Consider the following 12,078-nt stretch of genomic DNA (forward strand, 5'->3'; position numbering starts at 1 on the left):
TCTTTTATTTTCTACACTTAACATATTTTCAGAGTTGCAAAAGGTCATCTGAAAAATGGTTTGCACTGTAATTACCTATGCACCTACTTTACAGCTTATACATACAAGGAAATCAAACAATTATGTTCTAACATCTCAGTTTAGTAGACTGGTTCATGATGACATTTCAGGATACTGCTATGTTTTATTGCCTGAGGTTTACATATACAAGGTTATGCTTTATGTCACAATGAAAAGAAGAATCCAACTGGAATGAAAACATGACAAAGGTATGAATGCTTGTCTTAATTAGTGCTCATCATATCAGCATTATATCAGCTGCAATTAGCTGAGCCAATTTCTCTCTCCAGCACAAATACATTCATGTGTCACAATGGCGACTACATCAGCTAGGGACAATTATGGAGTCTGAGTAGCAGGCTTCCTAATGTGCAGCTAACTAACAGTACTGTCAGCTCTCAAAGTAGGCAAGGTGGGAGACAGCAACAAACCTCAACCTGCCTGATGCAAAAAAAAAAAAAAACATGGTCTAAAATCTTTCTCAAAATAATGAAAAACCAAACCTTCCACAATATGGTTTGGTAATTAGATCAGCCAAATCTTCTGCAGGTGATTTGCATAATGGTCACTTGATAAATAAAGGCGCCCCTGGAAGTGACAGTATATAAATGACTTGTTTTGCAGACAGCAGATGGTGGATATCACAGAGAGAGAGACGAGCTCACCCTAGAAAGTACCACAATGCATGCCAGCTGCTGCAGTCTCTGCTCCCCTTTCCCCTCTACGCAATTATGCTATTCACAAGTAGTACACTTGAGCTCATAGATATTCAATTAATTACTTAAGAACAAGAGGATTCACTCCCTCATCTATTGACTGAGTGACCTCTGTTGATTGATCAAAGGGCTCAGTCAGATTCATTGATCCGAAGGCAAGGAACATACAGTATACTCAGTGCCAGAAATGAAAAAAAAGATCTAAGACTAATGCAGACAGATATTAAAAGATTACTGTTTATCTAAAAGAAAGGAAATTAATAACTCACTCACAAAATGACAGTTACCACAACACACTCGATGAGTCAGCAGTTGTGCTTGATTCTCTCACGGTTACATTTGCATGACACAATAATTGATTGACAGATGCATGATATGAATGCTCCTGGAGCTGTAGCACATGCCAGGACAAATAGAGGCAGGAAGTTGTGCTTATGGCAAATGAGAGAGGGAGGGGAGGGGTCAGTCACAATGGCAATGTATGTGGGTATGTGTGTGTGTGTGTGTGTGTGCCTTACTTCTCTGAGCGAAGGGTCAGTGATACTGTCCAGGTTGACAGAGCCCTCGTAAGTCAGGTAGTGAAAGACGTTGAGGGCACGCACTGCCTCTGGGCCTCGCTGCTTGTAGCCGAAAATAAGGTCAATCCACTGATGCAGCTGACATGACACAAACTCGCTTTCCAGGGCCTGTCAGAGGAGTACAGGGCAATTAGAGGTGAGAGGCATACCAGCAGCGCACAGCACATGGACCAAAAGACACAATACAAATTGTACACCCACCACACAACAGCGAGCACAACAAAACACAGCGTACTTTACTGGATGCAGATGATGACCTACTAGCACATTACATCACCAGAAAAAAAGAAGAAAAAAAAATCACAAAACAAAAAAACTTTCATATAACTATAATGACAAGTGTTTAACCTGTTTTTCTGCACATGAAGACCACAGAAAAATACAGGCACAGAAGCTGCATTTCTCCTCCTTTAAATGTAATCAGGTAACTCCCCCATATCACATTCTCCTGTCCACTTAAAACATCAACCCACCATCTTTGTAGACAAAGAGATCAGTTCAATACTAACAGGGATCCAATTTACTGTAAAGCTATCCGCACAAGCAACACTGATAAATTACTTGCAAGAGTGAAAAAGGAGACGAGATTTCTTGTGGGTGTGTAAGTGAGAGAGTCAGGATAAGATTTAAGGCTGGTGATTATTATAAATATACCTATGGAATCTATGCAATGAGGGGTTTGATGCATTTTTCCACAATATGGTACAATGTAATTCCCATGCATGCTAGTGTAAGGCTTTGCTAGAGGAATTTACACTCCTCCCCTAGCGTCAGGAATAACAGCCATTACCAACAAAGCCTGCTCAAGCACACAGAGGCAGAGTTTGCCACAGGGCATATCACTACAATTGAAAGTGGCACATGCAAAGATGGGAAGTGGGAGGAAGAGAGAGGGAGGGAAGGAGGGAGGGAGAAAGAGATGAAAAATAGAGGCAGAGTGAGAGAGAGGGAGGGAGAGAGAGAGAGAGAGAGAGAGAGGGGGAGGCAGGGAGAGATCCACTGACAGAAATGAAATAATAGAGGAAGCAAGAGTGTGGGCTAGCTAGGGAACAGAACAAAAGAAAGACAAAAGAAACGGAGGCAGAGGACTATGATTTTCTGCGTGTGTGAATACTGGTCTGTGAATGTAACAATGCAAGGAAACATCACACATGTATCCTTCAACAGTGAGAAAATATCCACAGTAATCCTTTTTTCAGGCATCCTCTCTCCTTGTTTTGGAGATGCAGACATGCCCGTAACAACTCCCAGCTTCTCTTGCTTCTCTCTCCCCCCTCTCCACCCCCCCCCCCCCCCCCCACACTCTGCTGGTGTACAAGCCTGATAGAGCTCGACCAGGCAGCGTGGGTAGAGCACAGGGAAAGGTCACCTCCGTAAGACCGGTCCAGCTCTGTCACTCCAGATGAAAAGGTCAAGTGTGTTCCCACAGTCTCCTACCTCTGGTCTAAAAACACTGTGGCCTCTAACCTCAGGATACATACCACACATGAAACTTTTTGTCCTCCTAACAGTACAATTGAGGATGCACTGGTTTTAGGGAGGAGCCCACTCATCAAGCCTTAATTAGAAAGTGGAAGTGTATTATATGTATTATACTGTCACCACTCTTAACTGAGACAGTATATTTTCCTAATTGTTATTAAAAATGTTAGAGTTGTAAATTATACATTTCAAAATATGAATCAAAACATTAATGTAAGCAAAGTACAAACTGTATCATTATTTAATTCTCTCTTTTTAGTATAGCAGTCATCACAGAGTGGTCAAGCTGGGAAACATGAGCATGAGTATGTGTAGAGCATGTGTGCAGTCTACTGACAGTGTGGTTCAGTATTTGTGGGTACTGAAGCTCAAATTTAATTAGCTCAAATAATTAGCTTTTGTCTAAATTGTAAGTCAACTACATGCAGCTTTACTTCAGCTTTAACAACGAGTTTATTCTAGATGTCAACTTTTGTTAAAAATATGTGCTTTTTTTCAAATTTGGTCAAAATGCTGCTCCAATAGCGGCACATGCAATGGCCATTCATCATGCAGCAGATTTTTTTGTGTTGTCTTTCATTAGGTTTAGCGGGGGAGAACTGCGATTTTCTCCAGTAAGTGATTCCAGATTAAAGGGAGAACAGAGTTTATGTGACGGCGAGAGACGAGTCGGATCTCCATTTCTGCCTCCAGAAACCTGCTGGGAGTTGTGGGCCACATGTTGATAGGCCGTCTGTATTAAATGTGCACATACCGACATTCACACACATGCAGGCAGAAAGGGCCCTGCACACTGCTAGAGTGATGAGGCCCTGCATTACAGGCGGTAACACAATAGGGCAAACTTGCCCTCAGTTTTGTCCTTTAGTGACATCACTGGGGTCAGAGGTACAGTGTTAGTATTGAGCGGTGCACTTTATTAAATGCTTCATGAATAAGACAAGGAGACCCAAATGCATGGGAAGGTTAAAAAGAAGAGAAGGAAATGGATTGTGAGAAGGAGGCAGAAACACTAAATGTGAAGAGTTCATTAAATTGGTACATCTACAGTCATTTACAGTGTATCATCTCATCCTATTTTATATTTAGTACAGCACTGTAGTCTATTGTGAGTACAAATTACACCAAAGTGTATAAAATGAAAAGATGTGCCACACAAGAGAACAAGCACAACTTCTACTGAATAGTATGAGATGAATATCTGAATATCTAAAATATTGTTAAATAATCTTTATATCATAATTTAAAAACAATATATGGTGAATTCAAGATGAGAACAAAGACATTTTGCTGGCAGATAAAGAATTAATGTGGAATTAATGTTTTAATACTACCTGAAAATGTTCTATTTTCTATTTTCTGACAATGTAATCATACGTGAAACTTAGAATTGGACAACAATGCTTAAACCTTACCATTCTGTTTATCCTAACAAAGTCTTCAGGTTTCTTGGCCCAGGCCGGCAAGTCCACATCATGAACCATGATCCCATCGTCCCTCAGTCCCAAATAGTAGCCATTACTGTTGACAAACATCTCTGGTAGGTAGTAGAATTCAGGAGTCAGTTCCTGTGTTTCAAAGGAAGAGGAAAGTTCATGTTATATAGCTGACTGTCAAGACCAAGTTTTCACCATATAATCCACTAACAATTCAGCCAAGTGCAAGAAATAACATGTGGGGACAGAGCCACAAAAACAGAGAAAAAAGGTTTCTGTATCCCACTGAGATGAAGTGAGAATTCAAGGGGAAAGGTAACACAAACAAACTGAACAGCAGGCCACAAGAAGGCGGTGAGAGGTGCTAGTCCAGTTATTCCAGGCAGAGGTGTTAGGTGTGTTAAATGAAACTGGAACTGAGGTGGGTTTTTCTCCCTGGTCTCTGGGATCTTGTGATGGGGTCAGGACCTCGCAGTCGAGGGGAAGTCAGTATAGTAAAGGAGCCCCCAACGTAAAGCCTGGTGTGAGTCCATACACTGAAGAAGAGAGTAAATATTTACCCGACTATTCTTAAAGGAATTTCTCCTGTGTTGAAGGGACCACTCTTGTATTTTGACATGTAACACATCATTTAAACTTAACATTGGCCATTTTTCAAAGCATGCCATTCTTTTTAGACTTTTTACCATCCAGACAGCCACCGAAGTACACTATGAATGTCAGCTTGCAGAGTTGCTTGAGATAGGTAATACACTATGGTGTTTTGTTGTCTTCACTTTTTTGTCAAAGTTTAGAGACCGTTTCAAAAGCTATAGCAAAAACTCATTTTTGCTTATTTATATAACCGGATTATGGATTTATCTCAATATCATTATTATTATATTTGGATTTGATTTTCTAGTAATTCATTATGGGCAAAGCTTTTTCATTGGGAAGTCTTGACATTTAGTTCCAATACTATCTATGAAAGCAACCAAAAATGACCATAATTTCATTTTGACAAAAGAAAAAAATCCAATGAGACACCATTTAATGATCCCCTATTCAAATTTCTAGACGTTTGACTATCTCTAAATGAACAGATGGCTTCCTGTTGGGCAATCAATCAAAAAAATACGCAAGTTAGTTAGTTACTGGGCTAAAATGTGCAACTACTATGACTGATAGGGTATTATGCAATAGTAAATTAAGTACACTTCCTGTGATTTTGCAGTCTCCTCCCTGATCCCTTATCCTCCTGATCATACAGCTACGAAAGGATGAGTGAGTAAAGCCTCCACACAATGATGCACATGAGGAATGTGGATCCTTTGTCTCTGTCCTCATTAGCAAACATACACACAAGACAAGTTAAATGTTGTCCTTTGCCTCTTAGCCTGAGATGAGTCAATTTCCAAGATATTTGAACTCCTTGTATCAGGAATGTTTTATGAACGCAGTGTTTTGTCAGATTCAGTGGTACTATAGAGTTTTATATTGCCTATGGGATACATAACACAGCTTTTAGGCCCCTATAAATCACCAGGTTTTGAGAGAGCAAGTTAGCATGACATGGTACAGGCCAATAACACTGCTGGTCTGCTGTTGGTCACATTTCACCCTCCGCACACGACAAGGCCAGGAGTGAAGTAGTCATTCCTCTGTTTCCCTCTGTCTCTCAAATACACACACATAACCACACTTTCTCTCCCCTTTTTCGTTTCTAAACTTCCTGCCGTAACTCACCACCAAGCCGTTAAAACTGCCAGCTCCGTTTTCAAGCCACCCTCCCTTGGCAGCCATTAATTCTGCAACAGCATCGTAATGGGCTAACAAGTCAATCACACAAGCCTCCATTGCTTTACACTGTGTCACCTTAATGACATGTTCGTCAGAATCTGTCACCAGTGGAGTGCTGCTAGATTCCATCAGACAGCATGGTGGCAGATCGTGTGTGTGTGTGTGTGCGTGTGTGTGAGCGTGCCCATTACTTCCAACAAAAGTCTACTTCTTTTTGCCTATGGGTGGCTGCTGTGCCAGTTTAACATAACTGTGTGCGCTCACATGTAGTAATTAATGAGAGGTATGGATGCACATTAATGACGGGGTGGTCGAGGAGGTGAGGTCCTGGTAGGAGCAGGGTTGTTTCCATTTGACTTGGTCTTTTAGGAGGTCATCCCCATCAGGGGTTCAACCACCCTCGGTCTTGTTGTCATTACTGCTGGAGGAGGCCAGGGTTAATGAAGAGACCCTGGTAAAAACAAGCTGCCTTTTAATCAGAAGCCTCATGCCCTCCTCAGTGGATTGGGCCAAAACTGACCTTAACCTCCGTTAAGTCTCAGTTGCTACATGGTGGCCGTGTGTGCATGCTGTTTGTGTGTGTGTGTGTGCTAGCATGTTTAGCTGCCTTTTGGAAATCTTTTTATTTTATTTCATGTTATCATGGATAGGACATTCCCAAGACAGAAACCATTTAGAAAATAATCATTTTATGCATAGTATGTTCAAGATTATTAATATAAAAAGGGATAGAAGACATAATAAAAATAAATAATGCAAGAGATTAGAAAAAAGGGAAGACAGCAATTGCTAATATTGTGATCAGTCTTGTAGTCAATTGCCTCATAGTATAGCACTATTGCAGCATAAGCTAACCAAACAAGCTCTTGCATAATATTTCTCTCCCTCTAATACATTATGAAATACCAGCATTGTCATCCACAGAACAATTCCTCTCCTAATAGATCAGTAACCATCTTATGTGTGTAAAAACAAATGCATGCAGACATACAAGTAGTTGAAAGTAGCCTGTATTTGTTAACAGGGTGGCGTTTGACTATTCAGCTATTCGCTGGCTTGCAGCTTTCTGCCTCTGCCTCACAAAGATTCTTGGCTGCTCTCCCCCAGATCCTGTCAAGTAAAAGCCCTGTCTGTACATAAAAGACTACATTTTAAATAGCTTTTGTCATTAATGCTTTATTAATTGCCTGGGGCAACACTACCGAATACAGGGTGTGCTAGAAATATATGACACTTTGAGGTCAGTGCATATTCCTGCTGCGTGTTATGCAGTGGGCAAAATGGAGGCGAACCAGCAGGGTTCAGCGTTTTCGGTGACTGCTCTGTGGATTTGCAGAGGGAGGGCTTTGTCTCTCTCTCAGACGCAGCCTTTGTTCAAACTCATGAGTGCTTGCATGCACAGATACAAGATGAGTCTACCTCTGAGATAGTTTGTTGTCTGCAGAAGATAAATCAAATGTGCTTTTCTAAGTGCTCTGGGTCTTCCTGTACACTGTGTTTCTTTGTGATTCGCTGTTTGGATGAGGCATTTATAATTAATGGTATTTTTTTTTGCAATGGTGTAGGAGCACACTAACTGGGGAGGGGGGGCATAGTGGCTTGGCATAGTTATATTGCCAATTTCCTGGTAGATATAACCTACAATATGATATGATATTTTATTATTATTGTCGTTGGAATTAGACACCTTACTCCGACAGACCCAGATCTACAGTACTAGACCTGTGCATCCACATAAATGAAAAAGATGACTTTGCTTTTATTGTGATCCTCACCTTCACATCAGATGTGTCCCTCTGACAGTTCCTCCAGGAGTGGGCAATGCCTGAAAAGGTTCGGTCTGGGTGGTCAAATTTGTTGCTGTTGGCACTGAGGAAGAACGTGGTGAAGGGCTCCTGTGAAGAAAGCAAATTCAACATCACAATGATGAACGATCTCCACCTTCATTATCTTTTCCACCCTGTTGTCATTCATTTTGATTGCAATCATCATAATCTACATGATAAAAATCTCAGTACTGTTCTGAACTTATGACATTACCGTGCAACTTATTCAATATACATGTGATTTTTCTGCAATAGATCATTGTTATTCTTTGCTGTAGCAGAATGAGGAATCTCTATAGAGATCAGTCATTCATTGTATCCAGGCCTGAGGGAAAATTAATTAGTGTTCTTCCTGAGTACAGTGAGCTATAATGATAATTGGCTCAAATTTGGTTTTCTAAGCCTGAGATGGCGATCATTGCCGGTTGGAGCGGATGGATCACTCACCAAAGGAAGAAAGGGATTGTGGGAACAAACCCACAGAGGCCAATCTAACGGCTGTCAACAGAACTCCCTCAGTTCATCATCCTCTCTCTACTAATGATGGGGGAGGAGGAGAAATACAGTACAACTCCCCATAAAGCTCTTTCAAATTAATAAGCTGACTTCAAAATCTAATGTACACCAACTCAAAGAGGCCATGTGGGTTATAAGGGCCAGTTTTGAGGGGAATAGATTGGGAGAGAGCGTGCATGTCCCTCCTCCTTCTCTTTCAGAGTAAATGAGGACAGTGCTCAGTAACCTTGATGGACATGTCTCCAACGCTCACTGGGTTGCCTGAAACACATAAACCTGTCACAGCAGCCTCTGTAAATCATTACCCAGCCACTCTTTATTTAGTTCACATATGCTGGTTTACTGGCCTGTGAAATGTGTTTTCTGAGCGCCATTGGTCTAACTGGGGCCCAATCAAATTGAGATGTTGAGCTGTTTCCTGTGCAGAAGCCGACAGACCTCAAAGTAACAGCATCATCAAGTCTGACAAGTGACAATCAACTAATGCAGACTCAAAAATGAGGGTGTGGGTCTGAATTCGTTCCTATACAGAGGCTTGACTGATCCTCAGATTTTTGAAGACAGTACAGTAAGGCGTGTGTAAGGCGAGTTGAAAAAGTGATTTTACTCACTATTCTGATGAGCCAGTGCAGAGCTGAGGCAGCTGTGGAGTAGTGGGAGTTGTAATGACAAGGTGGCGTCTGGTCGTCTTCCCAAGTCTCATAGCGTTCAGCGTAGAATGCTGCACGCTTTGGATTCAGAGCCCCAACAGGCTAGAAAGAAATGTAGAAATACAAAGTTCACTCTTTACTGTTAAGCAATGTATTCTTTTTGTAATTTGCATCATTAAAATAAAGCTTTAAAGATCCATGTAAACACCAGATATTCTTCATTGTTAAAATTTCAAAACTGTTGATTTCTATGTATCCTTAAAGGTCATATTGTAATACAGTATGTATGAGACAGCAATGACATGCAATACCTTCTTTCTTGAATCCAGGTACTACCATTATCTGGCAATTCATAAAAATAATAGTAATGGGTAAACAGTGTTTACAGTGTTATTAAAGTGTTTTACTCTGCCCATTTTAATATCATAGTACCAGAAGAAGATGGACAACCAAGAGACTCAAAAATGTGATATTACTTGTATAATGTAGTCTAATTTTCCTCATTTGTCATTCAACTACCCAAGTTGCACTCACATCCTCACAAAAGAGAGCTGTGCATATTTTTTTGGGAGGAGGTCCACACACTGTCGGTCTGGTGGAACGAAGGAAATGGAAAAGAGGGAAAACCATCTAGGACTGAGCATCAATGGTGAGGCGGTGGAGAGGTTTACCAGCTTTAGGTTTCTGGGGGTCCACATCACTGATCTCACCTGGAGCCTGAACGTTACACATCTCATAAAAAAACCCAACTTTTTTTGAGGACCCTACAGCGCAGCGGGCTGGCCAAACAACTGCTAATGAACTTTTACCACTGCACCATAGAATCCACCTTGACATATTGCTGTACAGTGTGGTATTCCAGCTGCACTGCTACAGACAGGAAGAACCTGCAGCGAGTAATTTAAACATCAGATCTCCTCTTCTTTCCAAGTTAGAGGACATCCACTCAACCCACCTACAGATACGTGTGGAAAGCATCTTCAGAGACCCAACCCACCCTGGACAGTCACTATTTTCCACTCTCCCGTCAGGCAGACTGAGAATCATCCAAGCACGCACAAACAGACTGAGAAACAGTTTTTTTCCCTCGGGCTGTGGACTGCCTTCAAAAGCTCTAAAGCAAATACAATATGTAAATGAAAACCAATGCAATATTCTCTATTTTTCTATAACTGAATTATTTATTTATTGACTTTTTATATGACAATTATTATGTATTATATTTTAAGGCAATTATTCATTTTAGTACACCCAGTGATTTTTATTTTTGCTGCTTTTTTTGGAATGCTGCAGAACTAAGTTTTGTGGTATTGTTTTATCAGTGCAATGACAAAGTATCTATTTCCTACATGAACAACCCGATATTAATTGTTTTTTAAGTCTTAAATTGGAAACAAATTCTACTGCAAACAGATACAGTACTTCTTATGACCGGTCTGTATTTAAAATTAAGTTTTAATGATCATGCAGTTAATTGAGAGGGTTATGGAAAAATATTCACTCCATATACATGTAAAATAAATTATTTGAGCGCACAGAAGCATCCATATAAAATTAACTCTTTTTGGTGAAGCTCTTAGTATGTGAAATGGCTTTGGTTCTTGCACCACAATTTCTAGTTTGCACCTTCTAGTTGCTATTCATACTATATCTATAGTGTATACCAAAGCAACACAATGATTTGCTGCCAATACTCACATCATGTAGTGACACAACGGTTCAAACTCCCTTTAACTTACTTTATTAAAGACCGTGCCACAGTACAGGCAATGAAGCTACAGTACGTCCACTTTGATTAAAATATGTGTATATTACTGGCTTGTCCATTACTTGTGCGTTGAGCATAATTAACAAAAATAGGCTTGTAGAGTCTCAGTAGTTCCCTGTTAGACTGCATGTGGTGAGGGCAGCTAAGAGGCTGGGGGAGAGTTCAGGGCAGACAAGGAGCTTTACTCTGGGATTTGTCTGTCGGACCCCATTATTCTCCTGAACCCTAAAAAGCTCCTGTTGCGCTGTCTTCTGTCTGGAATTTACAGGGGTATGATGGTAGGGGTGAGCAAGATGGCGCACTGAGGGTGGAGGGAGGAGATATGAGCAACTCCTGCTAAATGTTGTGAGTAATCCATGTGGATTAACCCTGGTTGACCTGATTTACACCCAGCATACCCACCAAGCCAAACACTTTAGTAAGAACTGCTACTCCCATGTGTATTCAGCCCTTCTGTACTACTGTACATGTGCTAATTTGAGTCACCAGGACCCACAAAATGGTCTTAAAATCACTACAAGAAGAGTTGAATCAACAACAGTAACTGAAAAAAAAAAATTATAATCCAGTATTTATTGTGGAAAAAGTGTATTAGACTGTATTACATTTGACATATTATTATGTTATATATATTATGCATGTTATTATAAAAGCTCCCAACAATTTCCTATTATTAATGTAAGAACTAGAAGAAATCCCAAACCAGCCTTTTAATGGTAAATAGCGGTGCTTCGAATTGTCCAAAATGCTAAATGAGTAATGTACAGTGTCAACACTCAAACTACAAATCTCAGAAATCATAAAAACTCTCATATTTGATGTTCTGCATTTGAAGAAATGCCGCCTAATTATTGTGAGGATATAAAACTGAAAAAATTACATTGGTGCTATTTTTTTTGACATCCATCCAATTATTTCATAGTTAGACCAAACCTTGGATAGCGTGGTTCATTATTTAACCGCAGCCTCAGTAATAACTTCAATATTGTACTGACACCATCGCTGGGTTTTTGCCCTTTGGCGGCTGTTTCACTTTCATGTGTTCTTATGGCAACAAAATTACTCTCATTAAACATACGTTTAGTGGAGAATAATTTGCCGTCTCTGCCTTTTCAATCACTCAATCCAATATAAGAGCCTCCGAGGCATATTGGCAGTCAATATTAATATACTCAGTACCAGTGATTCGGTTATAGATGGGGGAGGGAGGCTGGTAAAGTAATCAATGGCAGCTTTTCTACCTGAAAGCTGCAGCTCAGAGGTCAGA

The 12,078-nt window shown here is 40.4% G+C and overlaps 1 protein-coding gene across 4 annotated transcripts in view; it reads right to left on the reverse strand.

The window, feature by feature from the left end:
- The window catches only part of nbeab (neurobeachin b), a 206,088-nt gene that overhangs the window by 13,607 nt on the left and 180,403 nt on the right, over window positions 1-12,078 (reverse strand). For all 4 annotated transcript variants that reach the window (XM_053320448.1, XM_053320449.1, XM_053320451.1 and 1 more), the window contains 4 exons: window positions 9,005-9,145; window positions 7,827-7,946; window positions 4,252-4,404; window positions 1,295-1,462 (listed from right to left, as the gene is read on the reverse strand). In XM_053320448.1, coding sequence (XP_053176423.1) covers window positions 1,295-1,462; window positions 4,252-4,404; window positions 7,827-7,946; window positions 9,005-9,145 — 582 coding nt within the window. The remainder of the gene's footprint in view (window positions 1-1,294; window positions 1,463-4,251; window positions 4,405-7,826; window positions 7,947-9,004; window positions 9,146-12,078) is intronic.

This window comes from Scomber japonicus, chromosome 6 (genome assembly GCF_027409825.1).
Source record: "Scomber japonicus isolate fScoJap1 chromosome 6, fScoJap1.pri, whole genome shotgun sequence".
NCBI classification, from domain to species: Eukaryota; Metazoa; Chordata; class Actinopteri; order Scombriformes; family Scombridae; genus Scomber; species Scomber japonicus.